General features: G+C 42.4%; 1 protein-coding gene across 1 annotated transcript; it reads left to right on the plus strand.

Moving 5' to 3' along the window:
* The first annotated feature begins 846 nt into the window (after positions 1–846).
* GINM1 (glycoprotein integral membrane 1) lies at positions 847–26,711 on the plus strand. The gene is made up of 8 exons (XM_030809823.1): positions 847–1,136; positions 7,126–7,185; positions 7,344–7,440; positions 13,653–13,804; positions 14,663–14,819; positions 15,426–15,556; positions 17,304–17,467; positions 25,898–26,711. The coding sequence occupies exons 1-8, from the start codon at positions 1,017–1,019 to the stop codon at positions 26,007–26,009; spliced, it is 993 nt and encodes a 330-aa protein (XP_030665683.1). The 5' UTR covers positions 847–1,016; the 3' UTR covers positions 26,010–26,711.
* Positions 26,712–27,028: the final 317 nt, after the last annotated feature.

Here is a 27,028-nt window from a genome sequence, read left to right on the forward strand (position 1 = left end):
GCCTGTGGGAGGAGGGTGTTCAAAGGAGTAAAGGGGGCTCAAAGAGAGAAATAGATTCTTGTTTCCCTTTTCATGTCAAAAGTTTTATTTCATGTCAAAAGTTTTATTTCAAAGGAAGACTAAATATTACTCTTATTCTGCCTGAATGGCCAAGTTTCCAAGTTTTTCCCAATCAACATGCAATCTTGTTAATCTAAAATGCTTGAATTTCTTGCTATTCTGTGCTTTACAGGGTTCCGTAACTTTTTTTTTTAATCTGAAAGGTGGAAGAAAAGTCTAACACTTTCACTTTAGAGTTACGATACCGACCAAAAAGGCGCTGAGAGCCCAGGTGTGCTGGCTTCCAGCTGAGCGCTGTCCCCGCGCCGCCTCCAGGGGTCGGCAGAATGCTGAACAATAAGCATGGCGCATCCTCAATCTTGGCCCCACAATGAATCACCCGAGAAAATTTAAAAACCACCAGGGCCCGAGCCGCAGCCCAGGCTGAAAAGTGGGGTGTTCAGGGAGACCCCAGTACTTTTTAAAGCTGCCCGGGAGAGACCCACGTGCAGCCAAGGGTGGGGAATTACCCACTTAATAAAAACTTCCCCTGTAAATGCGGTGTTTCATTTTTAATGTATAACAGTTTTCTGAAATATTACCGTTGTTTTCATCTTATAGGTACATGTACATGTGCACACACAGACACATGCATGTGTGTAAATACTAATTTTAAAAATAATGGCTACGAGGACATTTACATCGCTCCAGTTGGAGTCCTGTCCAATCCTGAGGGCGGGTCTAATGAGGGGCCGTACCTTCCAAGACTTTACTCCGCCCCTCGACGCCGCGCGGCGCTGCGCGTGCGCAAACGCCTTTCTCTGGCGAGCCGGAGCTCGGAGCCTCCCCGCGCCCTCCGCGGCCGCCCGGGGAGGGGAGGGCCCTCCCCGCCCCCTCCGCCGAAGCTCCGTCCTGCCCGCGGGCCGGCTCCGCCCTCACCTCCCGGCCGCGGCTGCCTTCTGCCCGGGTTGTCCAAGATGGAGGGCGCTCCACCGGGGCCGCTAGCCCTCCGGCTCCTGCTGTTCGTGGCGCTACCCGCCTCCGGCTTGCTGACGACGGGCGCCCCCGAGCCGCCGCCGCTGTCCGGAGCCCCACAGGTAGGGCAGGGCGGGCCCGGCTGGCCGCTTTACGACTCCGACCCTCCGGGAGGCCCGGACCGTCCACAACGACGCTTCCCACATCCCACCGGCGGGCAGGGGCGGGGGTCCGGGCCCCCGAAGGAGGTGTGGGGAGAAGCACCCCAGGAAATGGGGGCGGCGTGGGAGGCCGAGGTAAGAGGAAAGGGACCCACTGGGGCTGCGTGGCTGTGAGTGGGCTTCGAGCCACCCCACACCGACTCTCCGGCGGCCCAAGCCGGCGCGCGACCTGACGGGGCTTTGCCGTCGAAGCGCGCGGTTGCCGGAGATCACAGGCCTTTGTAATGGCGCCTTCCCGGGGTAGAGCCGGCGCTTGGGCAGGGAATGCTTGTGTGCTTGGGAAGTGTGGAAGTTGCCCACTTCGCGCATTTCCAGGCCACCTGTGCCTGCTCGGCCTGCGATCGCGAGGGTCCGCCGTTCCGAGGCTGCGGGGCTCCGCCGGGCTGAGGTGGGCAGAGGCAGAGATCCGGCCCTCGCGCGACGTAGTGTTTTTGTCGGATGTTGGAGGAGAAGTTCTGACGGCGGGGCGCGATCTGCGGCGTCCGCATCCCCTGGGAACTCGGCCCGGCCTCTGGGGGCGGGGCCCAGCAGTCCGGGTTGGCGAGTCCTGCAGGTGCTTCTGATGCCGGCTGAGGTGGGAGAATCGAGGCATCCTAACATTAAAACGTGGCTGATGCTCACCATTTCTGCCGTAGAGTCGTGCCTACCTAGGCAAGTATCAGCCTTTTTTCAGTAGAATGGTAGGGAAAAGTTTGAATATTTTAAAGTGCAAGTTTTCTGAGAATGACAAGAAACTATGTCGGTACACCTCTTCCTAGTCAAGACTTGAATACGAACACTCTAAATACAAAGGTGAAGGGCACGGTAAATGTCACTTTGACCAACAAGGTGAAACCCCGTCTCTACTAAAAATAGAAAAATTAGCCGGGCGTGGTGGCAGGTGCCTGCAGTCCCAGCTACTCGGGAGGCTAAGGCAGGAGAATTGCTTGAACCCGGGAGGCAGAGGTTGCAGTGAGCCGAGATCGTGCCACTGCACTCCAGCCTGGGTGACGGAGCTCAAAAACAAAACAAAACAAGACAAACAAAAACAAGTGTTAACGTTTTAGGATAATGACATTACCCCAAGTGGGTACAAAAATGACAAGCATGTCTCAGTTCTGCAGGACATTCCAAGAAGCCACGACATTGCCTGCCATAAGAACCACCTATATCTGAAATTATACGTGGACCACAGTTGCATCTGGTTAAACAATAGGAATGTGATGGACAGGCACCAAGGGACCAAATAAAAGTGAAATAGTTCTAAAAAGTTCTGGAAATACGGACATTATTTTCCTATTTTTCAAGTTTTAAAGATTCATAATTGACACCTATGTGTCAAAGAGATGTTTAGGTCTGTATAATCTGCGAAAAATACATTTTGACTGCAGGCTTAAAATACACTGCATTGTCGGCTGGCTCTTAGTGATTTTGTTATTTCAGTTCTCCCTTCTTGGGCCTTCATTTCACTTTCAGAAAGTCCAGATCTAAACTCGGAAATTCACATATTAAGCTGGGTGCAGTGGCTCACGCCTGTAATCCCAGCTACTGGGGAAGCCAAAGCCAGAGGATTGCTTGAGACCAAGAGTTGGGTGTTGGCTGATAAGCCTGGTTAACATAGCAAGAGCCTGTCTCAGCAACAAAAAGTTTCACAGATTAAATGAATGCTGAACAACCAGAAAGAGAATCCCATTACCTGGACTGTGTCTGTGGGAAACTGAAGTCCCTTGATCTAAGTCTTCTCAACGTCTTATTGTGAAATATTTCCAATAGGAAAGAATTTCACAGTGGTCCCACATATTGTGTAAGTGCTGTTGAGTAGAACTTTCTGCCTTGATGGTTATGTCTTTTCTCACCTTGTGGGTAGCCACTAGACTGCTGTGGCCACTGAGCACTTGAAATGTGGCCAGTGCCAGTGAGGAACTGTTTTTAAATTTTTATTTAATTTTAATCAATTTAAATGTAAATAGTCACAAGTGATTAGTGTGTACCATATTGAACAGTGCAGAACCAGACTACCCTTAACATTACTAGCTTTATCACATCTGTCCATCCTCGTATCCAGCCTGATATAAATTAAACTGGTTGAAGTCAGGAAAATTCTGCCCTCTTCCAATGACTCAGATTTATTGGATTATAAGCATTTTTCTGTTTTTATGAATGCAGTTGTCAGAAGTTGAGGTAATACAGGATTGCACATAAGATTGAAAAATAAAAGTCTTTTTTTTTTTTTGAGATGGAATATCTCGCTCTGTCTCACCCAGGCTGGAGTGCAGTGGCGTGATCTTGGCTCACTGCAGCCTCCGCCTTCCAGGCTCAAGTGATTCTCCTATCTTAGCCTCCTGAGTAGCTGGTACTACTGGCGCATGCCACCACACCGGCTAGTTTTTGTATTTTTATTTTTATTTTTTATTTTTTATTTTTGAGAGAGAGTCTCACTCTGTCTCCCATGCTGGAGTGCAATGGCGTGATCTCGGCTCATTGCAACCTCTGCCTCCTTGGTTCAGGTTCAAGTGATTCTCCTGCCTCAGCTTCCCAAGTAGCTGGGATTACAGGCTCCCGCCACTGCGCCCAGCTAATTTTTTTATATTTTTAGTAGAGATGAGGTTTCACCATGTTGGCTAGGTTGGTCTCGGACTCCTGACCTCAAGTGATGACCCGCCTCAGCCTTCCAAAGTGCTGGGATTATAGGTGTGAGCCACTGCGCCCGGTCCCTTTTTTTTTTTTTTTTTTTTTTTTTTGAGATGAAGTCTCGCTCTGTCCCCCAGGCCACACAGTGCAGTGGTGCAGTCTCGGCTCACTGCAGCCTCTGCCTCCCAGGTTCCAGTGATTCTCCTGCCTCAGGCTCCCAGATAGCTGGGATTACAGGCACGTGCCACCATGCCCGGCTAATTTTTGTATTTTTAGTAGAGACGGGGTTTCACCATGTTAGCTAGCTGACCTCAGGTGATCCGCCTGCCTCAGCCTCCCAAAGTGCTAGGATTACAGGCATCAGCCACCATGCCTGACCGAAAAATAAAAGTCTTTATAGTAAATCTTCTAATATGAAAATAACTTGGTCACTAAAGAGAAGCATTCGATGAACACTTACTTTCTTGTATGCATAACTGTATATTTCTCTCAGACGTATTTTAAACCGGCTATTACCTTTATTCTTAGGAAGACACTTGTGTCCCCGATGGGCATCCTATGAATAAAGGAGTTAGAAGAATTGAAGATGGTTAGGGAGAAACTTTTCAGTGTCCCCAAGCACTTTCTAAGTATATGCAACCCTGGCTTATGAGCCTGAACTTCCAGTTCAATCAGAAGTTCTCAAGAACAATAAATATGACCTGGCCCTGAACTCCTGGCCAGGGGGCAGTAAGGAGTGTGATTCCCTTTTGCAGTGAAATCATTCAGAAAGACTGGAAAATAATTTCATTGAACTTGGTTCTGTGGAAAATATAGTATGCTTGTGTCTGTTAATTGTCTTTTTCAAACTCTGTAATTTTACTAGGTAGGTGAGATATATACATATAAAGTTCAGTAAGTTGCTAACAATATAGTGTATGTTCACTGCTAAAAGGCAGAAGCTATAAAATGGTTTCCTAGAACAACATTGGAGGCTTACTTCTGGGCTGTCAGAAGAATAGTAGTTTATAACTAATACATTCTCTAGTTTGCAAAGGAGATCCATATGACTTGAATTTGGACACAAAACAATGTAGCTGTCAATCTGATGGCTCATTGAATGTTGATTTGTTTTAGATGCACTATTGGTTCTAACCCTCTAGATCAAGGTGGGCCAGGAGAAAGCTGGCTAGTTCTGAGGAATTGCTAGTTGGAAAGCTTCCTAGGCTCCTAGTTGGGAAGTGAACCAAAGTCACCCTAAATGTATGATGTGAGTCTTGTGTGGTATGAATCCTGTTCCACAAGTTATTCCTGGAATCAGCTCAACCTCATGAAATTTCGTCAGTCTTATTCTCTCATTTATTGGAAATTATATATAAAGTAGGATACTCAGGGCCAGCAGATATACTTGTATATTTTTTTGATGTTTATGAACAGTTTTCCTATTTTCTAAGTTAATACAACCTCAAAGAAAAAGTATTTGAGAGGAGTATTGTTTTTATTCTGGAATAACAATGTCTATTTGTGAATAAACTTAGGAAAGAATTTGATTTAGAAATGACAGATTGTAGTTCCTGTGGTCAGTGGTAAATACTTCTTAAAATAGTGCTTGCTTCTCTATGTAAAGCATGTCATCTTCAGTATTTGGGTATACTGCTTTTGATCATACCTTGAGAGGCAATAAAATGGGAGCACTACAGATGCTTGTATAAGAAACACACTCAAGAAAGGGTCAGTGCAACTTTGGTCAGGTGTGGTGGCTCACGCCTGTAATCCCAGCACTTTGGGAGGCCGAGGCGGGTGGATCACGAGGTCGGGAGTTCGCCACCAGCCTGACCAATATGGTGAAACCCCCGTCTCTACTAAAAATACAAAAATTAGCCAGGTGTGGTGATGTGTGCCTGTAATTGCAGCTACTCAGAAGTCTGAGGCAGGAGAATCGCTTGAACCCGGGAGGCGGAGATTGCAGTGAGCCAAGATCGCCACTGCACTCTAGCCTGGGCAACAGAGCGAGACTCCCTCTCAAAAAAAAAAAAAAAAAGTCATTGCAACTTTATTTATAAAAGCAAAAAAGTTGGAAACAAGGCCGGGCGTGGTGGTTCACGCTTGTAATCCCAACACTTTGGGAGGCCGAGGCGGGCGGATCACAAGGTCAGGAGATCGAGACCACGGTGAAACCCCGTCTCTACTAAAAATACAAAAAATTAGCCGGGTGTGGTGGTGGGCGCCTGTAGTCCCAGCTACTTGGAGAGGCTGAGGCAGGAGAATGGCGTGAACCCGGGAGGCGGAGCTTGCAGTGAGCCAAGATGGCGCCACTGCACTCCAGCCTGGGCGACAGAGTGAGACTCCGTCTCAAAAAAAAAAAAAAAAAAGTTGGAAACAACTCAGATGTCCATGGGTAGTAGAATAAGTAAGTAAATTGGTAGTCAGAGATGGACTACTGTGATTACAGCTATAGGCATCAACAGTATCAACTAAAGTTACAGAAGAATACATATACTGTTATCCCACTTACATAAAGCTCAGAAACAGATACAACTAAGTAACATTGTTTAGAGAGAGAGACACAGGTAGTAAAACTATAAAGAAAAGCAAGAAATGATTCAAATGGAATTGGATATAGGATTCCTTCTTGGGGGATAGAGGGCAATCATGCAGAGCATGCCAAGGCAGGGGTAATATTTTATATTTTATCCTCTGTGGTACTTACAGGAGTGCTCATCTTTTAAACTCTACATTTGCATATTATATGCTCATGTGATACTTTTCACAAGTAAATAGAAAAAATATATATTATAAAAAATTAGACCAGGTGCAGTGACTCACACTTGTAATCCCAGCACTTTGGGAGGCTGAGGCGGGCAGATCACGAGATCAGGAGTTCAAGACCATCCTGGCCAACATGGTGAAACCCCGTCTCTACTAAAAATACAAAAATTAGCTGGGTGTGGTGGTGCACGCCTGTAATCCCAGCTACTCGGGAGGCTGAGGCAGGAGAATTGCTTGAACCCAGGAGGCGGAGATTGCAGTGAGCCCAAATTGTGGTACTGCACTCCAGCCTGGCAACAAAGTGAGACTCTCTCAAAATAAATAAATAAATAAATAAAAAATAAAAATAAAAAATTGGAATTGTAAATAAGGGTGGAAAAATGGCTATAAAATGGAAAAGATGGTCTTTTAAACTCTCAATGCTGTTATAAATGATTGTACAATAGATATAATCGGAGGGAAAAGAGAAAGCCACATTGTTCTCAATCTGTGAGATGCAGACCTTACAATTTACACAATACTTGTTTTACAGGATGGCATCAGAATTAATGTAACTACACTGAAAGATGATGGGGACATATCTAAACAGCAGGTTTGTCTCCTTTTCTGGTTTTAATATATAATTTAGCTAAGTGCTGTGCAGCTTACTTGATTTTTTAACCTGCACATCTAATTTAATCTTTTTTGACTTGAAGAGTTTGCTATTGTTTATAAATATTGGAATTAATGTATATGCTGCTTTATTTTAAGGTTGTTCTTAACATAACCTATGAGAGTGGACAGGTGTATGTAAATGACTTACCTGTAAATAGTGGTGTAACCCGAATAAGCTGTCAGACTTTGATAGGTGAGTACTACTAAATTATTTCCATAATTGCTCTGTTTTTTTGTTTGTTGTTGTTGTTGTTATTGTTATTGTTTGTTTTTTGAGACAGTCTTGCGCTGTCACCCAGGCTGGAGTGCAGTGGTGCAATCTCAGCTCACTGCAACCTCCACCTTCTAGGTTCAAATGATTCTCATTCCTCAGCCTCCAAAGTAGCTGGGACTGCAGGCATGTGCCACCATACCCGGCTAATTTTTGTAATTTTAGTAGAGACAGGGTTTCGCCATGTTGGCCAGGGTGGTCTTGAACTCCTAGCCTCAAACCATCTACCCTCCTCTGCCTCTCAAAGTGCTGGGATTACAGATGTGAGCCACTGTGCCTGGCCTGTTCTGTTTTTAATAATACTAAATTAGCAAAACAATTTTTGGATGTTATATATTTCCATTTTAAAGTAAAAATAGGCTGGGCATGGTGGCTCACACCTGTAATCCCAACACTTTGGGAGGCTGAGGTGGGCAAATCACGAGCGGTCAGGAGTTTGAGACCAAACTGGCCAACATGGTGAAACCCCGTCTCTACTGAAGATGTGGTGCGTGCGTCTGTAATCCCAGCTACTCGGGAGGCTGAGGCAGGAGAATCGTTTGAACCCAGGAGGCGGGGGCTGCAGTGAGCTGAGATCACACCACTGCCCTCCAGCCTGAGTGACAGAGCGAGGCTCCCTCACAAAAAAATAAAATAAAAATAAAGTAAAAATATACATCATTGAAGCAAGAGGATCACTTGATCCCAGGAGTTTGAGGCTGCAGTGAGCTGTAATCATGCCACTGCACTCCAGCATGAGTGACAGAGCAAGACCCCATCTCTAAAACACACACACAGATCATTATCAGAATGTACAATAACACTAATATGTTTAAAACTCTATTCTTATTTTATATTGGCTGCTTCTCGCATATTCACTATTTTCCATAAGATCAGCATTGATGGAACTGCATTTCTGGTAAATTGATATCGATGTAATAGTGTGCATAGAGGCGGGGCATGGTGGCTCTAGCACTTTGGGAGGCTGAGGCGGGTGAACTGCCTGAGCCCTGAGTTCGAGACCAGCCCGGGCAACATGGTAAAACCTCGTCTCTGCAAAAAATACAAAAATAAATTAGCTGGGTGTGGTGGTGTGTACCTGTAGTCCCAGCTACTCCTGAGAGGTGGGAGGATCGCCACTGTACTCCAGCCTGGGCAACAGAGTGAGACCCTGGCTCAAAAAAAAAAATGTGCATAAAGGTAGTAAATGGGATAGCAAGAGCCAAGAAAATGAATTGTCTGATTATCTAGTTTTCAGTTTCTTCTACCCTTATGTCAGTAGAACATTTTCTTTTTAACCTTTAAAAATTTTGAGTTGTTAAAAGGTAAGCAGGTGTGTTGCATTGGAATATGCCATATTATTTGGATGAAATAGCAAATACAAAGAATATACAGAGGATTTTTTTTTTTTTTTTGAGATGGAGTTTTTGCTCTTGTTGCCCAGGCTGGAGTGCAGTGGTGTAATCTTGGCTCCCTGCAACCTCCTCCTCCCGGGTTCAAGTGATTCTCCTGCCTCAGCCTCCCGAGTAGCTGGGATTACAGGCGCCTGCCACCATGCCTGGCTAATTTTTGTATTTTTAGTAGATGTGGGGTTTCACCATATTGGTCAAGGCCGATCTCGAACTCCTGACCTCAGGTGATCTGCCCGCCTCGGCCTCCCAAAGTGCTGGGATTACAGGCATGAGCCACCGTGCCCGGCCCACTTGTTGTTTCTGTCAGTCTGTCTTTTAGTTGGGATTTTAACTTATTTACATTAATAAAATTACTGATACATTTGGATTTAAATCCTCCTTCTTGTTTCGTCTTTGTCCCAACTGTTCTGCGTTTCTTTTTCTTCCCCCTTTGCCTTCTTCTAGGTTAATTATTTTTGGTATCATACTTCCCTTCTGTCTTGGTTTTACGTAATTTTACTATTCTTTTAGTGGTTTCCCTTGCTATCAGTAGATTAGTACTTTTGGCTGGGCATGGTTGCTCATGCCTGTATTCCCAGCCCTTTGGGAGGCCAAAGCTGGAGGATCACTTCAGCCTGGGAGTTTGAGACCAGCCTGGGCAACATAGGGAAACCTATGAGCCCAGTGTGGTGGTGCAGGCTTGTTTTCCCAACTACTTAGGAGGCTGAGACGAAAGGATCCCTTGAGCTCAGGAGATAGAGGCTGCAGTGAGCTGTGATTGTACCACTGTAGTCCATCCTGGGTGACAGAGTGAGACCCTGTCTCAAAAAATGAATTTAAAAAATAAAAATAAATAAATTTGTACTTTTATCACTTCCCAAACAATGCAAGAACCTTAGAACACTTAAATTCCATTTATTCCCTTTTTGCCTTTGGGTTATTATATATTTTAACTCTTTGTGTTCTTAAACCCCATGTGACATAATTATTATTGTTTTGTGTAGTCCACTATTCATGTATGTACCATCATAGTTACCTTTTTCATTGCTCTTTATTCCTTCATATCTGTGCTCCACTCTATATCATTTGGTTGGAATTTCAAGTTCCAAAATTCTTTCTTCTATCCCTATTTCTCTGTACATTCTGCAGCTCCTGCCTTGCCCTCACACACATGCATTGTGCCCTCGTTGTCATTTTCCTTCAGCCTAAAGAATTCCCTTTAGTATTTCTTTCAGTACAGATTTGTTAGCAGTGAATGATCTGAGGTTTTATCTGTCTGAAAACATCTCTTTGCCTTCATTTTAGAAGGCTATTTTTGCTGGCTGTGGAAGCATAGCTTAGCATTTCTGTTTTAACATTTAAACACTTCATTTTCTCCCCTGCTGGGTGAGACTGCCAGACACTTTGTCAAGCTTTTTTACCTCCTAGTCATTGCTTTCTACTCAGCTTTTCAACCTCTCCACCTGTTCTGCTTGGGAGTTGGCAAATGCCTTCGGGAGAAGAAGTCACATAGGATATTGTACTCACCTCAGGGAGCTCTTTTCTTGGCCCTTCAAGTGCTGGCCGTCTTTAGCTTCTGATGCCTCTAGACAGATGTAGGTTTTGTGTGTATATGTGGGTGTGTATTTTTTACATCTTTTCTAGCAGTTCTTTGCAAATGGTTCATTGCAAGAGGGTTGGTGTACTACAAGCTGATCCATGGTAGCTAAGAAAGGAAATGCTAGTACTATTGAAATAATTTTTTTGTTGTTGTATTCACTGGGAATTGGACGTGGAATACAGCCTCTCTCCTCTCTTATGGCCATCTTTTAGTCATCCGAGTCATTGCACTGAGTTTGTTTCTATGATAACTGAAATAAATGCTCATCTTACCCAGTTACAACAAGAATCTTCAAAACATTAAATGCAGCAACAACAACAAATCTTCTTTAATTCTTTAAAGAAACTTTTTCTTTTGTATTTGTTTATTGCTGCTTAACAGTTTAACCCAGAAATCAGTGGCCTAAGACAATATTTATTATTTCATAGTTTCTGTAGGTTGAGAATCTGAGCTTGGCTTAGCGGGGTCCTGTGGTTCTCAAAAGGCTGCCATCACATCAGGGCTCAGCTGGGAAAAATCTGCTTCCCAGCTCATTCATGTGGTTGCTGGCAGGAGTCAGTTCCTTCTGAACTCTTGAACAGAGGCCTCAGTTCCTCACCAGATGTTGGTTGAAGGCCTTCCTCAGTTCCTTGTCACACAAAGCTTCCCATAGAGCATCTCACAACGTGGCAACTAGCTTCATCATTGAGAGGACAAGAGAGACTGCCAGTAAGAAAGAGTACTAGCAAGACAGAAGTCATAGGCATTAATAATCTAATTGTGGCAGTAACATTCTATCACTTGTGCTATGCTCTGTTTGTTAGAAACAAGTCACTAGGCTGTGTGCATTGGCTCATGCCTGTAATCCCAGCTATTCAGGAGGCTAAGGCTGGAGGATCACTCGAGGCCAGGAGTTCAAGACCAGCCTAGGCAAGATAGCAAGGCTGTCTCTTTCAAAAGAACAAAAAAAGAAAAAAAAAAGACTGTCTCATTCATAGATAGATAGGTAACTAACTGACTAGTCACTAGGTCCAGCCCACTTGAGGAAGGAATTGCAGAAATGTCTGACTCCATAGAGGCGAGGGTCATTGAGAGGCATTTTTGAAAGCTGCCTACCACAGTAAGGAAGTCAGAATATGAAGGGCTTTGTTGTTTCTTATTTAATTTTACCCTGTATTAGAGGTACTGTATGAGGCTCTTCTCACATTGCTATAAAATACCTGAGACTGGGTAATTTATAAAGAAAAGAGGTTTAACTGGCTCATGGTTCTGCAGGCTGTACAAGAAGCATGGCACCAGCATCTGCTCAGCTTCTAAGGAGGCCTCAGGAAGCTTTTACTCATGATGGAAGGCAAATGGGGAGCCAGTGTCTCACATGGCAGAGCAGGAGCAAGAGAGAGCGAGAGTGGCAGCGGGGTGCCGTAATACCAAGCCATGAGGGATCTGCCCCCATGGCCCAAACATCTCCCACCAGGCCCCGCCTCCAACATTGGGAATTACATCTCAACATGAGATTTGCGGGGAACATCCAAACTCTATCAGGCACCAAATTTGCAGGCTGAAGAATTGCCACTTGGGTGTATTTTTATGACTGCATTTTCTCACCCATTGAGTCTTCTGTACATAGTCTTTGGACTTACGGACATGCTGACACAGCGCCTGTTGTTCCATGAAGGAGACCCACGGGTGGTAATGGTCAGCTGAAACACGGGGATAGACCGTGAGAGAGGGGGTACCTTTGACAGTGGTGCTTTTCAGAGGTCATGAAGGATTAAGCACACTAGAGAGAGGAACAGCGAGGGGCCAGATGAGGAGCCTGAGGAGGACCAGTAGGTGGACTGGGAACCTCACAGAAGTGCCACTAAAGGTGTGTGAGCAGGAGGCTGTGGACTGAAAACCACATCACAGTGAGACAAGCCTGGCATGTTATCTGAATGGTTTGGAGGCGGGGACTAAAGCAGGGGAGAATAGGTAGGTATATCTTGTAACAGTAAGTAGTTAATGAACTAGATATTGAGATATTCCAGACAAAGGAAGTAGCCCTAGAGACGCACAGAATCAGATTAAACAGCTGGGTGTGCATTCAGATTGTATATCTGGGTTCCTGTTTGGCAAAAATCTTCGCATTACTTGAGGGATAGAAATAAAATGCTCCATCTGTGGCAGGTGCATTGGTGTATGTTGTTTTATCTTTTTCGATAGCGCTTCTACCTTAATAGAGTAGCTGTTGGCTCTGTAAACCAGCTGCAGCTACTACACCCCATTTCTACTGGAGCAGGAGTAGAGTTTTCCTAGCTAGAGAAGAACGTGGACAATAGCTAGTCCTACCCCATTATCGATTACCAGAGAGAAATGACAGGCCTCCCCTACCCTCTTTCCCCATTCCTGCTCTCTCTAATAATAATGAGTCACTTATCGGGGAAAGGATTGAGAAAAAAACTCAATTTTCTTACTGCTTGGGCATCTTCTCTCACAGGATTTTGTGGATGGATGAATGTATGTGCTTATTATGTTAAAACATGGGATTGGCTGTGTCTTCCGGCTGGCTTTATAGTTGTACCATGTTGGTTCCTCATTGCCAACCAGTGTAAAAGAATAGGAAAGATGGGCCAGGCGTGGTGGTTCACACCTGTAATCCCAGCACTTTGGGCGGCCGAGGTGGGTGAATCACTTGAGGTCAGGAGTTAGCAAGACCAGCCTGGCCAATATGGTGAAACCCTGTCTCTGCTAAAAATACAAAAAATCAGCCGAGCATGGTGGTGCAAGCCTGTAATCCCAGCTACTCAGGAGGCTGAGGCAGGAGAATCTCTTGAACCCAGGAGGCAAAGGTTGCAGTGAGCCAAGATGGCGCCACTGCACTCCAGCCTGAGCGACAGAGCAAGACTCCCATCTCAAAAAAAAAAAAAAAAAGAATAGGAAAGATGTTGCTAGTGTGGTATTTCATACAAAGTCTAAAGATCAACACATTTTACCCTTTCAAATGAGTGTAAGCAGTCATAAAGATTTGTCAGATTGTCTTTGTTTTTAATAAATCTGAAACAGCATTGAGGTCAGGGATGAAGAAAGCCAGAGAAATTGGTTTACAACTGTCTTGTTCCATGTAAATATCATCAAAATAATCAAACTCAGTAACAGATTTGGTGGTAATTTTTGTTCAAAGGTGTCACTACTTTTTTTTTTTATAGTGAAGAATGAAAATCTTGAAAATTTGGAGGAAAAAGAATATTTTGGAATTGTCAGTGTAAGGATTTTAGTTCATGAGTGGCCTATGACATCTGGTTCCAGTTTGCAACTAATTGTCATTCAAGAAGAGGTAGTAGAGATTGATGGAAAACAAGTAAGATAGTATGTTTATTAATTGGGAATTAAATGATAAAGATTTAGATTTGTGCTAGATATTATGCATGTGTTCAGTTATTTTGTTTCTGACTTGATAAGGAAGGTGCCTAATGTTGCCTATATCCAATTATTTATAATTTTTGTATATTTATTTTAGCATTTGAAATATATTTTAAAAGTTTCCCATATTCATACATGTTTGTATCACTTTAAAATGTACAGACATTATTAAATAGAAAGTAAGCAAAGAGATTCAATTTGGCTCATAGTTCTGCTACCATTTCCTCTATGGTAAATGAAGTCTGTGTGTAAATGAAGTAGAATCGAGATTAAGCTTATAATAGTAAGTGTTAAAGCAGACAGGAATATTATTAAAGTTGCAAGTTAAGAGCCCCAAAGTGGGAGTATGGGGAGATAAAGAGTAATGGTTAGCTGGGCATAGTGGCTTACGCCTGTAATCCCAGCACTTTGGGAGGCCAAGGCAGACCAATCACCTGAGGTCAGGAGTTCTAGACCAGCCTGACCAACATGGAGAAACCCTGTCTCTACTAAAAATACAAAGTTAGCTGGGCATGGTGGCACATGCCTGTAATCCTAGCTACTCGAGAGGCTGAGGCAGGAGAATCGCTTGAACCCGGAAGGCAGAGGTTGCAGCGAGCTGAGATCGCATCATTGCACTCCAGCCTGGGCAACAAGAGCGAAACTCCATCTCAAAAAAAAAAAAAAAAAAAAAGAGTAATTGTCTGAATAGGACGCGTGTTTTAGTTATATAAATCTGGGAGGAAAATTTGCTTTTAAATTTTTGTGGGGCTGTGCTACTATTTAAAATAAAGAATAATTACATTTTCTTTCACAGGTTCAACAAAAGGATGTCACCGAAATTGATATTTTAGTTAAGAACCGGGGAGTACTCAGACATTCAAACTATACCCTCCCTTTGGAAGAAAGCATGCTCTACTCTATTTCTCGAGATAGTGACATTTTATTTACCCTTCCTAACCTCTCCAAAAAAGGTAACTTAAAAGACCATTATTTAAAGTATTAAGAAGATTATTTAGTTGGTAGCTTTATATACTCTTGAACTTTGTTATTTTTTACACTATTAGCAAAAGTTGCTATTTATCTTTAATTAATAGTTAATATGTTTGGAAATGAGCTTCTTTAAAAAAATGCTTCATAACATGTATTGCTTCATATGTCCATTAAAGGACTTTAGGACTCTATTTTGAGCCTTAGTAGAATGTGATCAGTGCTGGTTGCACAGTGACATTTTTCAGTAATTATTCACTCTTACTCTGGGTACTGATCACAAAATATGTAATAAGACTATTGTAAAGGTTCATTCAGAGGAAGAACTATTCATTTTTTCACAGAAACATAGAACTTCTAAAATTTTGGCTTTCTGTGTGACAGAATCATAACTGCTTTAGCTCCTTATACGTGTCTTAGTTTATAGTTCTCTTCTGACATTTCAATCAGTGAACATTCAGATGTGTTAATTTTTTCTTCCATGGTAAAATATGTGTTCTTACTATCCTAAATGCTATTGGTATCGTAATCTTAGGACTAGTAGGATAAGACACCAGCATTTTGGTAACGTTGCTCTTTCTCCTGGGTAGAAAGTGTTAGTTCACTGCAAACTACTAGCCAGTATCTTATCAGGAATGTGGAAACCACTGTAGATGAAGATGTTTTACCTGGCAAGTTACCTGAAACTCCTCTCAGAGCAGAGCCTCCATCTTCATATAAGGTAAATCAAGTATTTGGTGTTATATTTATTTGGTGTTATATTTATTTGGTGTTATCATAATCATTCATGGTTATGATGAAGAAAATCGATCCTAGCATTTAAAATGGAGTGGAAATCCTGAAGAATGGAACTGTAGAGCATTGGTGATAATGGACTCATCTTGGTCTTAATGTGATATTTTTAGTATGCCTATTTTCCTCTTCGAGCTTTGTTTAGTAATATTGTAGTCAGATCATGATTATCAAGGTGCTGGATTTCATTTGGTTGGAATTATAAATTCTACAGTTCTTTCTCATATCCAGATTTCTGTGTTTGGTCTGTACCCGCTACCTTGCATACACACATGTGCATTGTGCCCCCAGGATCTTGCCCAGTGATTCAGCTCAGGTGGTTGAGAATATACTTCCTAGAGTCAGCCTGCCCAGGCTTGAAACCTGGTTCTGCCGCTGACTAATTGTGTGATCTTGAACAAATTTTTTTTTTTCTCTGAGATGGAGTCTCGCTCTGTCACTTAGGCTGGAGTGCAGTGGTGTGATCTCAGCTTACTCCTCCACCTCCTGGGTTCAAGTGATTCTCCCACCTCAGCCTCCTGAGTAGCTGGGATTACAGGCACACGCTACCACGCCCAGCTAACTTTTGTATTTTTAGTAGAGACGGAGTTTCACCATGTTGGCGAGGCTGGTCTCAAACTCCTGACCTCAAGTGATCTACCCACCTTGGCCTCCCAAAGTGTTGGGATTATAGGCGTGAGCCACCATCCCCGGCCGACAATTACTCTTTATTTCCCCGTACTGCCACTTTGGGGCACTTAATCTCTCTAACCTCAGTTTCTTTATCTGTACAGTGGGGCACCCACTTAATCTGAATAGTAGTGTAAAGTAGTATCTCATGAAGTTGTTATAAGGATTAAATAAGTTGGGTACTACATATAAATATGCATGGGCACCTACTAATTTCTCGAATGTTACCTGTGACATTTATACTGCTTACCAGGAATATATTCATGGGTTCAGAGAGTATCCCGATATCTCTCTGTATATTAAGTAGACCCCTACCCAAAATTCATTTTAAATGAGCAGAGTCTATGTTTGGTCTTAAAGGAGTAGTAGCTCTCACTGAAGGTCAGGATTGCGTATTTGAGGTCACTTTAGCAGTCTGGACTGTAGCACCTTTACCCTGTCTACCTCACCTCCCTTAGCAGGTCAGCCCCAGAGCAGACTGTCTTCATAGTGCATGCCATCAGTGCCCACCTTAGGTTCTTCTCTCGCTCTTAAAGTATAGAAACATGTTTTGTACACAGTGAACTTCCCATCTATTCTAAAATTTACTAATATGTTTGTCTTTCTCTTCCTTCTCTTGGGCTGTAGCTACTAGAAACAGTTGACTGTGCTCCATTTTGTTTATAATGGACTAGCCTAACGAATCTCTTGTCAATTAGCAATTATTTTCACTTGATATGTAGTTAGAAAACAATATAAATAATTTTACAGGCTATTAACATTTTTGTGCTTGTATTGTTAGAACATAATTTTTAAAATTGTAAGTAACTTTATTGAGGTACATTCTAAAATAAAATCACCGTTTAAAATATACAATTAGTTTTGACAAATGTAGTCACCCATGTAACTACCAGCACAATCAAAATATAGAATATTTTTATCATCCCAAAGCTAAAACATTAAAAAATTTAAAGTTTATTCTTAGAGATTGATGCAACTTGCATATCTAATCGAAATTCCTTTTTCAGGTAATGTGTCAGTGGATGGAAAAGTTTAGAAAAGATCTGTGTAGGTTCTGGAGCAGTGTTTTCCCAGTATTCTTCCAGTTTTTGAACATCATGGTGGTTGGAATTACAGGAGCAGCTGTGGTAATAACCATCTTAAAGGTGCTTTTCCCAGTTTCTGAATACAAGTAAGTATTTCTTATTTTTGAAATGTTAGTATTTTTAATGATTAAAAAGTGAGACATATTTGCTATGTTTTAGAGTAGAAAATATAAAAATTAGAAAGGGTAAGACAAATGGGAGGGAAAATAACACCTACTGTTTTTCTAGCCCATCTTCCAACGTTAGCAAAATTGAAACACATTTATTGAATAGCTATTGTGATCAAGACATTCTTAGAGATTCAGATGTAAGTAAGACAAACTCTGCTAAGAACTTAAAATCTAGTAGCGGAGGAAGGGAACAAATATGTCTAATGGAAAATGCAAGTGTATGATCAGAGGTGAACAAAACCAGAGGACTTCATGATGTATTTTCAACCCCAGAGTATCAGTTCAAAATGTAGTTAATTTCAGTAGACAAGCAGGATATTCATTGCAGCATTGTTTGTAATAGAAAATAAAAGCAAAATAGGCTGGGCACAGTGGCTCATGCCTGTAATCCCAGCAGTTTGGGAGTCCAAGGCAGGTGGATCATGAGGTCAAGAGATTGAGACCATCGTGGCCAACATGGTGAAACCCCATCTCTACTAAAAATAAAAAAAAATTAGCCCGGACCTGGTGGCTCATGCCTGTAATCCTGGCACTTTGGGAGGCCTAGGCGGGCGGATCACAAGGTCAGGAATTTGAGACCAGCTTGGCCAATATGATGAAACCCTGTCTCTACTAAAAATACAAAAATTAGCCAGCCGTGGTGGCGGGCGCCTGTAGTCCCAGTTACTCAGGAGGCTGAGGCAGGAGAATCACTTGAACCCGGGAGGCAGAGGTTGCAGTGAGCCGAGATTGCACCACTGCACTCCAGTCTGGGCGACAGAGTGAGACTTCATCTCAAAAAATAAAAATAAAAACTAGCTGGGCGTGTGGCACCCAACTGTAGTTTCAGCTTCTCAGGAGGCTGAGGCAGGAGAATCGCTTGAACCTGGAAGGTGGAGGTTGTGGTGAGCCAAGATCGTGCCGTTGCACTCCAGCCTGGGAAACGAGCAAAACTCCCTCTCAAAAAAAAAAAAAAGTAAAAGCAAAATAAAAACCCTCTTAACTGTATATCAGTTAGGGCTAATGAGATTTTCTCTGGCTGAGTAACTCCAAAATCTATTATGTGGGGGGAAATATGGCAAAGCAGTATGATCACATTTAGGTAAAACAAAATATTACGTGTATATAAATGCATAGAAAATTTCCGGAATGAGAAAACAAGTTATCTCTAATGAGTGGGAATGAGAACAGAGGTGGAGAGACTAACTTTGACTTCCTTTTGTATATTTTTTAGTCAAAAATTATAATATTTAAAATGAATTATTGTTAGTATTTTTTTCAAGTTAAATCAGTCATTTTATTTTATTTTATTTATTTATTTATTGAGATGGAATGTCACTCCATCACCCAGGCTGGAGTGCAGTGGCATGATCTCGGCTCACTGCAACCTCCGCCTCCTGGGTTCAAGCGATTCTCCTGCCTCGGCCTCTCGAGTAACTGGGATTACAGGCATGCGCCACCTTGCTTGGTTAATTTTTGTATTTTTAGTAGATTCGGGGTTTTGCCACGTTGGCCCAGCTGGTCTCAAACTCCTGACCTCAGGTGGATCAGGTGGATCACGCCTTGGCCTCCCAAAATGCTGGGATTACAGGCGTGAACCACTGCACCTGGCCCATTAGTCATTTTAATTATCTTAACAGAAACAAATCTCAATGCAGATGACCACAGTTCTTGGCTTAGCTACATTGCATTATACTGTTATGTAACAGGATTTTTGGAAAAGAAGACCTAATTTGAACATTTAATTTTCCACCTGCTTGCTGTGAGGTCTTTGAACCTCCGACTTCTTCAGGTGTAATGATGAACTAATGCCTCCCTTGAAGGATTGTTGAAAGTCAAAGTCATGAAGCAAGCAAAGCACCTGCAGAGTAAAGAAATATTAGTTGCCCCTCCCACCTCTTAGTTTACATTTCCACTGAATTGGCATTCCCATTCCTTTCTGATACAGAAATATCCTTATTGAAAATGCTTAGAACCAGAAGTGTTTCAGATTTCAGATTTTTTTGGAATTTTGAATATTTGCATTATACTTACTGGTTGAGCATCCTCAATCCAAAATCCAAAATGCTCTTGGGAGCATTTCCTTTGCATATATGGAAATATATATATAATACTTGTATATATTTTATATAAATATTTATAAATGTATATATATATAGAGAGAGAGAGAGAGAGAGACACGGGGGTCTTGCTATGTTGGCTAGGTTGGTCTTGAATTCTTGGCCTCAAGTTGTCCTCCTGCCTTGGCCTCCCAAAGTGCCAGGATTACAGGTGTGAACCACTGTGCCTGGCCAAGCATTTTCTTTAAGTATCATGTTGGCACTCAGAAAGTTTTGGATTTTGGAGCATTTTGGATTTTGGATTAGGGATACTTGACCTGTAATAAAAATTCTGTAATTTAACAGATTTCTTTCCCCTTTGGCTGCCAGGAAGTTCCAAACTTTTTTTGAACTTTATTATGTGTACCTGCATAGAAAACGGTGTTGTAATGTTTTTCTTTTTCTTTTGCCATTGTTTTGTTATGGGTTTCTCTGCAGGAACAGATGCAATATAAAATTAAAAACCAAATTTGCAGTTGTACTGTGGATACTTCCTGGTAGAAAAAGATTTAATACAGAACTATAGAGAGCGATGAACTGAAAGTATCCTTTTCTCTGTTCTTCAATTCTTATTCTACCTAGAGGTAGTCATTGTCAACTGAGTTGACATTTTTAATCCAAATTGTATGTATTAATGTAAATGTACACTAGATAATCATAATTGTTTATCAACTCAGATTGTTAATTGTTCTGCATTGCATTTTTCACTTAAGACAGAGGTTTCCCAAACTTTCTTGGTTTACAGTATCTTTAGTGTGCCAGTAATTTTTTTTAATGCCCCTATACTTAGGCCAAAAGACAAATTTGAAGATTTTTATTTTTATTTTTTATTGTATGTATGTATGCATTTATTTATTTATTTATTTATTTATTTTGAGACAGAGTCTCACTCTGTCGCCCAGGCTGAAGTGCAGTGGCACAATCTCGGCTCACTGCAAGCTCCGCCTCCCGGGTTCATGCCATTCTCCTGCCTCAGCCTCCTGAGTAGCTGGGACTACAGGCACCCGCCACCACGCCCAGCTAATTTTTTGTATGTTTAGTAGAGACGAGGTTTCACCGTGTTAGCCAGGATGGTCTCGATCTCCTGACCTCGTGATCTCCCTGCCTTGGCCTCCCAAAGTGCTGGGATTACAGGTGTGAGCCACCACGCCCAGCAGTTTTGTTCTTAAATTACTAATTTAAGAAATACTAATGGGATGTGAGTGCCTATAGAGCACTACACAATACCTCATATCTTGGCATCAGACTGGAAATTGGCATCCTCATTTCTTGTTCAGTGTTAGTTTTGTACAGTATTTGCTTTTTATGATAGTAACCACCTGTGTTAATCCATTTTGTGTTGCTTATAAAGTAATACCTGGGCTGGTTACTTTATAAAGAACAGAGATTATTTATTTAGCTCATGGTTCTACAAGAACCATGTAGGCTGTACAAGAAGTATGGTGCTGCCATCAGCTGGGCTTCTGGTGAGGTCCTCAGGCTGCTTCCACTCAGCAGCATCACAAGGCAAAGCATGTGCAGATATCACATATCAAGAAAGGCAGCAAGAGGAACAGCAGGGGGGTGTCAGGCTCTTTTTAACAACCAGCTCTCCAGGGAATGAATAATGAGAACTCATTCCCTTCCCCTCCAGAGAGGGCATTAATCTGTTCATGAAGGATCTGTCCTCATGGCCCGAACACTTCCTATTAGGCCACACCTCCAACATAGGGGAGTAAATTTTAACATGAGGTTTGGAGGGGAAAAACTTTCCAAATCTAACACCACCAAAACCCAGCTTTGGAAAGATGGACTTCATTGACTGTTTTGCAATCTAATGTTAAAAGCATGAAGTAACCTCAAGGTAATATTACACATGAAGTCTCTTGAAAATTTATAATATTCTGTGGTGCCACTGTGAGTTTGCTTACCAACCCAGGGACCTCAGTGCAGTTTGGGAACCATAGACCTAAGATCTTTTCTTATCACTACATATATTCTTTTTTGTCCCCTTAGTTATTTTAATTCCATTTTATTTTTTATTACTTATTTTTGAGACAAGGTCTCACCTTGACACCCAGGCTGGAGTGCAGTGGCTCAGTCATGGCTCACTGCAGCCTCAATCTCCCAAGACTTAAGTGATCCTCTCACCTCAGCCTCCTGAGTAGCTAGGACTAAGGTGTGTGTCACCATGCCCAGCTAATTTTTTAAATTTATTTTTTGTAGAGGCCAGGTTGGCCCAGGCTGGTCTCAAACTCCTGGGGTCAAGCAGTCCTTCCACCTTGGCTTCCCAAAGTTCTGGGATTATAGGCATCAGCCACTGTGCCCAGCCCTTAATATTATTTTTAACTGACATGTCATAATTATGTATAGCTTACCTATTCTTTTTATGGCTGCATAGTTCTAAAGGAGATAGGAAAAACCGAAGCATAGGAAAAATACTTTGGTTTTTCCTACTCTGACACTCTGGAGTACTTTACGTTTGGGCACCAATATGTGTGTGGGCATTTTTCCCCACCAGTAACCAGTTCTCCAGTGGACACCAGCTGGGTGTCCTCTAATTCAGTTCAGTTCTGACACTTTCTACCTGGACACAGCATCAGATCCCACAGGCTAAGGGCTTAGTTCCACAAGACTGCCCCCCTTCTGTAAGCCCCAGGTTGTGACATGTGATTCTGACCAGCTGGGTATAAAGAGGTTCCCATGACCTCCTCTTTGGGTTTGATTAATTTGCTTGGGACGTCTTTGGGGCGGCTCACAGATCTCAGGGAAACACCTCCACTTACTGGTTCATTACAAAGGAAACAACAAGCAGATGGAAGAAGTGCATAGGGTAAGACATGGGGAGGGGGAGAGGGGTTCAGAGCTTCCCTGCCCTCCCTAGGTGCACCTCTATCCAGGTCCCATACCTCTGTGTGTTGAGCTATCCAGAAGCTCTCCAAACCTAGTCCTTTTGGGTTTTTTTGCAGGTTTCATCACATAGGCATGATTGATTACATCACTGGTCACGGTGATCAACTCAACCTTTAGTACCCCATTTCCTTCCCCAAGGTTAGGGGATGGGACTGATCTCATGGTTGATACCCCTGGCAACCAGCTCCCCTGTTGAGGCTATCCAGGATCCCCCAGCCATCAGTCATCATTAGCATCCAAAAGATACTTACCACTTTGGAGATTTAAGGATTTTAGGAGCTGTTCCAGGAAGTCAGAGGAACTTAGAAGTCACAATATCACAGGTGTTCCACAGTATAGATATACCTTAATATAACCATTCTTCTAACATTTAGGTAATTTCCAATTTCATGTTAATCCCAATAATGTTCTAATATACATTCTTGCACATGTATTTCTTTTCACATGTGTATTTATGTAGAATAGATTCCTAAAAGTAAAATTATTGTGTCACAAGTAATTGTATTAACTCCTTACAACCTGATGATAATCTTTTTTGGTTTTGCTACTAAAAATATAATTCATCTTAATTTGCATTTTCATCTTACTAGCATCTTTGCTAGTTTAGGTCTGGGTGGGTTCAACATCTTTGTGATAATTGGCTATATATGATTCTCTCATGACTTGCTTACGTAGAGCCTTTGGCCATTCTTCAATTGTGTTGCATTTTGTAACTATTAGTATATAAGAGCTCTTTTGTCTGTTATACATATGTAATGCACATTGCAGATTTTTTTACTAATCCCAGCCTATCATTTGTCTTTTGCTCGTTTATGGTATCTCATCATACAAAAGCTTTAAATTCGAGGCCTAAGTAATTCATGTTATTCCTTTACAGCATCTAGGGTTTTTATTTTGCCTACTAAGTAGGCCAGACTTTCCTATCTTAAAATTATGGGGCTTTTTTTGTTTGATTTTTTTTTTTTTTTTTTTTTTGAGACGGAGTCTCGCTCTGTCGCCCAGGCTGGAGTGCAGTGGCGCAATCTCGGCTCACTGCAAGCTCCGCCTCCCGGGTTCACGCCATTCTCCTGCCTCAGCCTCTCCGAGTAGCTGGGACTACAGGTGCCTGCCACCATGCCCGGCTAATTTTTTTTTTTTTTTATTTTCAGTAGAGACGGGGTTTCACCATGGTCTCGATCTCCTGACCTCGTGATCCACCCACCTCGGCCTCCGAAAGTGCTGGGATTACAAGCGTGAGCCACCGCGCCTGGCCAGATTTTTGTTTTTTAAAGACAGGGTTTTGTTCTGTTGCCCAGGCTAGAGTACAGTGGCAGTGCTATCAAGGCTCACTGCAGTCTTGACCTCCTGGGTTCAAGCGATCCTCCTGCCTCAGCCTCCCAAATAGCTGGGACTACAGGCACTTGCCACCATGCCTGGCTAATTAGTTGTTGTTGTTGTTGTTGAGACACAGGCTTGCTCTGTTGCCCAGGCTGGAGTGCAGTGGTGTGATCTTGGCTTGCTGCAACCTCCACCTCCTGGTTTCAAGCAATTCTCATGCCTCAGCCTCCTGAATAGCTTGAGATTACAGGCGCCCGCCACCATGCCTGGCCAATTTTTGTATTTTTAGTAGAGATGGATTTCACCATGTTGGCCAGGATGGTCTCGAACTCCTGAGCTCAAGTGACCCACCCATCTCGGCCTCCCGAAGTGCTGGGATTGCAGGCGTGAGCCACCGTGCCCAGCCTAAGCCTCCGTGCCCAGCCATTTTTTAAAAAAACATTTTATTTTGTGTAGAGACAGGGTCTCACTGTGTTGCCCAGGCTGGACTCCTTGGGCCCAAGCAGTCCTCCTGCTTTGGCCTCCGAAGGTGCTGGCATTACTAAGGGCATGAGCCACTGTGCCCAGCCATTATATTTACTTAAAATTTATTTATTTATTTATTTATTTTTTATATATTTTTTTGAGACAGAGTCTCGCTGTGTTGCCCAGGCTAGAGTGCAGTGGCACAATCTCTGCTCACTGCAACCTCCACTTCCCGGGGTCGAGAGATTCTCCTGCCTCAGCCTCCCGAGTAGCTGGGATTACAGGCGTGCACCACCACGGCCGGCTAATTTATGTATTTTTAGTAGAGACAGGGTTTCACCATGTTAGCCAGGCTGTCCTCGAACTCCTGACCTCAGGTGATCCGCCCACCTCAGCCTCCCAAAGTGCTGGGATTACAGGCATGAGGCACTGTGCCCGGCCAAAATTTATTTTTTAGCATTACTTTTCTGTATACTTTTAAAGCTAGAGTTCTCATTTTGTTTCCCAAACAGCGGCCATTTTTCCATTAGTAATTTCTCATTGACTTAGAATGTTACCTTATTATAAACTAAATTTCCATATACGTTAGTCTTTTTCTGGACTCTTTTCTGTCCCAGTGATCTGTTTATCTATTCCTGTGCCAGTAGCACAGTTTTAATTACTCTCATGTTTTGTTTTTGTTTTTGAGACAGGGCTAACTTTGTCATCCAGGCTGCAGTGCAGTGGCACGATCTTGGCTCACTGCAACCTCCACCTCCCGGGTTCAAGCGATCCTCCCACCTCAGCCTCCTGAATAGCTAGCTGGGACTGCAGGTGTGCACCACCATGCCCAGCTACTTTTTTCTATTTTTAGTAGAGATGGGGTATCGCCATGTTTCCCAGGCTGATCTCGAACTCCTGGGCTCAAGTGATCTGCCTGCCTTGGCCTCCCAAAGTGCTGGGATTATAGGTGTGAGCCCCAACACCTGGCCTACTATCATGTTTTAATAAAACCTTTGAGAGCTAGTTAAGGCAACTTTGTCTTCTCCCCATTGTTCTTTTAAAAAAATCTTATGACTATTCTTGCAGTTACTCCCCTGTGAACTTTAGAATCTGTTTGGTTCTATAAACAACTAACCTCCGTTGATGTTCTTATTAGAATAACACTGAATTTACAATACAGGGTCCTAGATTCAATCCAAAGACATACTCTCTGGTCAGGGATTTTAAGTAACAAAAAGAGCAACACTATCTAAAGACCTAAGGTTGTGTTGTGCCGGTGAGTATTGTTTAGAGAGGGGCTTAGGCTTAGGCTTTTTGCTCAGCCTGGGTGTATCTAGGAACCTAACTCTGCCTTGGAGATCTATACTTACCCTATTCTTCTCTAAAATAGGAAATAATGAACTTCCTCGATGCCTTTCTATTCTCTCAGCCAGTTTGGTTAAAGTGACTTTGGGCTCAGTTTGTACAACCACTATGAATTTTTAAATAGAATGTAGCAAAAGCACCTAACCTTAGGTGTATATTATAACCTTGAAGTAGCCTTTTCTCACTATTAAACTACAGGCAGAGGAAACATTTAATTTTGATAGTAATTAATCACTTTCTATTTCAGAGGAATTCTTCAGTTGGATAAAGTGGATGTCATACCCGTGACAGCTATCAACTTATATCCAGATGGTCCTGAGAAAACAGCTGAAAACCTTGAAGATAAAACATGTATTTAAAACGCCATCTCATATCATGGACTCCGAAGTAGCCTGTTGCCTCCAAATTTGCCACTTGAATATAATTTTCTTTAAATTGTTAAGAATCAGTTTATACGCTAGAGAAATTGCTAAACTCTAAGACTACCTGAAAATTGACCTTTACAGTGCCAAGTTAAAGTTTACCTTATTCTCGGCCGGGTGCAGTGGCTCACGCCTATAATCCCAGGACTTTGGGAGGCCGAGGCGGGCGGATCACGAGGTCAGATCAAGACCATCCTGCCAACATGGTGAAACCCTGTCTCTACTAAAAAAAATACAAAAATTAGCCGGGCGTGGCAGCGCACGCCTGTAGTCCCAGCTACCTGGGAGGCTGAGGCAGGAGAATTGCTTGAACCCGGGAGGCGGAGGCTGCAGTGAGCCAAGATCATGCCACTGCACTCCAGCCTGGGTGACAGAGCGAGACTCCGTCTCAAAAAAAAAGTTGACCTTATTCTCTAAAAGGGCTGGCTATTCATATGATGAATTGTTAAGGAAAACTTAAAGTGGAAGAGAAGACATGTGAAGAGACTTTGAAATTATCAAAAGAAAAAAAAAAGACCTGACAAAATCTCATGTGCCAATAACTTTTCAAGGTGCCTTTGTTAAGGAAATTATATCCACTTAATTACTATAATATATAAGACTTTATGAAAAGCACTTTATAAAATTCTAATTTAAAAGCTAAAGAACTTAACACTTATTTTTTTATTCAGTACAGTGTGCCTTTATATTATGTGACTCAGTATAAAATCACTGAAGTGTATCATGATTTGATTGTATCCTGTACCAAGACTACTTACCTTGAATGCTCCAAGATTTAAAAGTAGTATGACATGTTCTCACTCTAAAATAAACACTTTTTTTTTTTTTTTTTTTTTGAGGAAAAAAGTATAGCCATTTTGGTTACACTGATATAAAACCTTTGCCCAGGTAAGAATGGCTGAGATGCAGGAGTAGGTATACTTTCATTTACACTGGCTGAAACCATGGCTCAAATT

The sequence above is a fragment of the Nomascus leucogenys genome, chromosome 3 (assembly GCF_006542625.1).
Source record: "Nomascus leucogenys isolate Asia chromosome 3, Asia_NLE_v1, whole genome shotgun sequence".
Classification (NCBI taxonomy): domain Eukaryota; kingdom Metazoa; phylum Chordata; class Mammalia; order Primates; family Hylobatidae; genus Nomascus; species Nomascus leucogenys.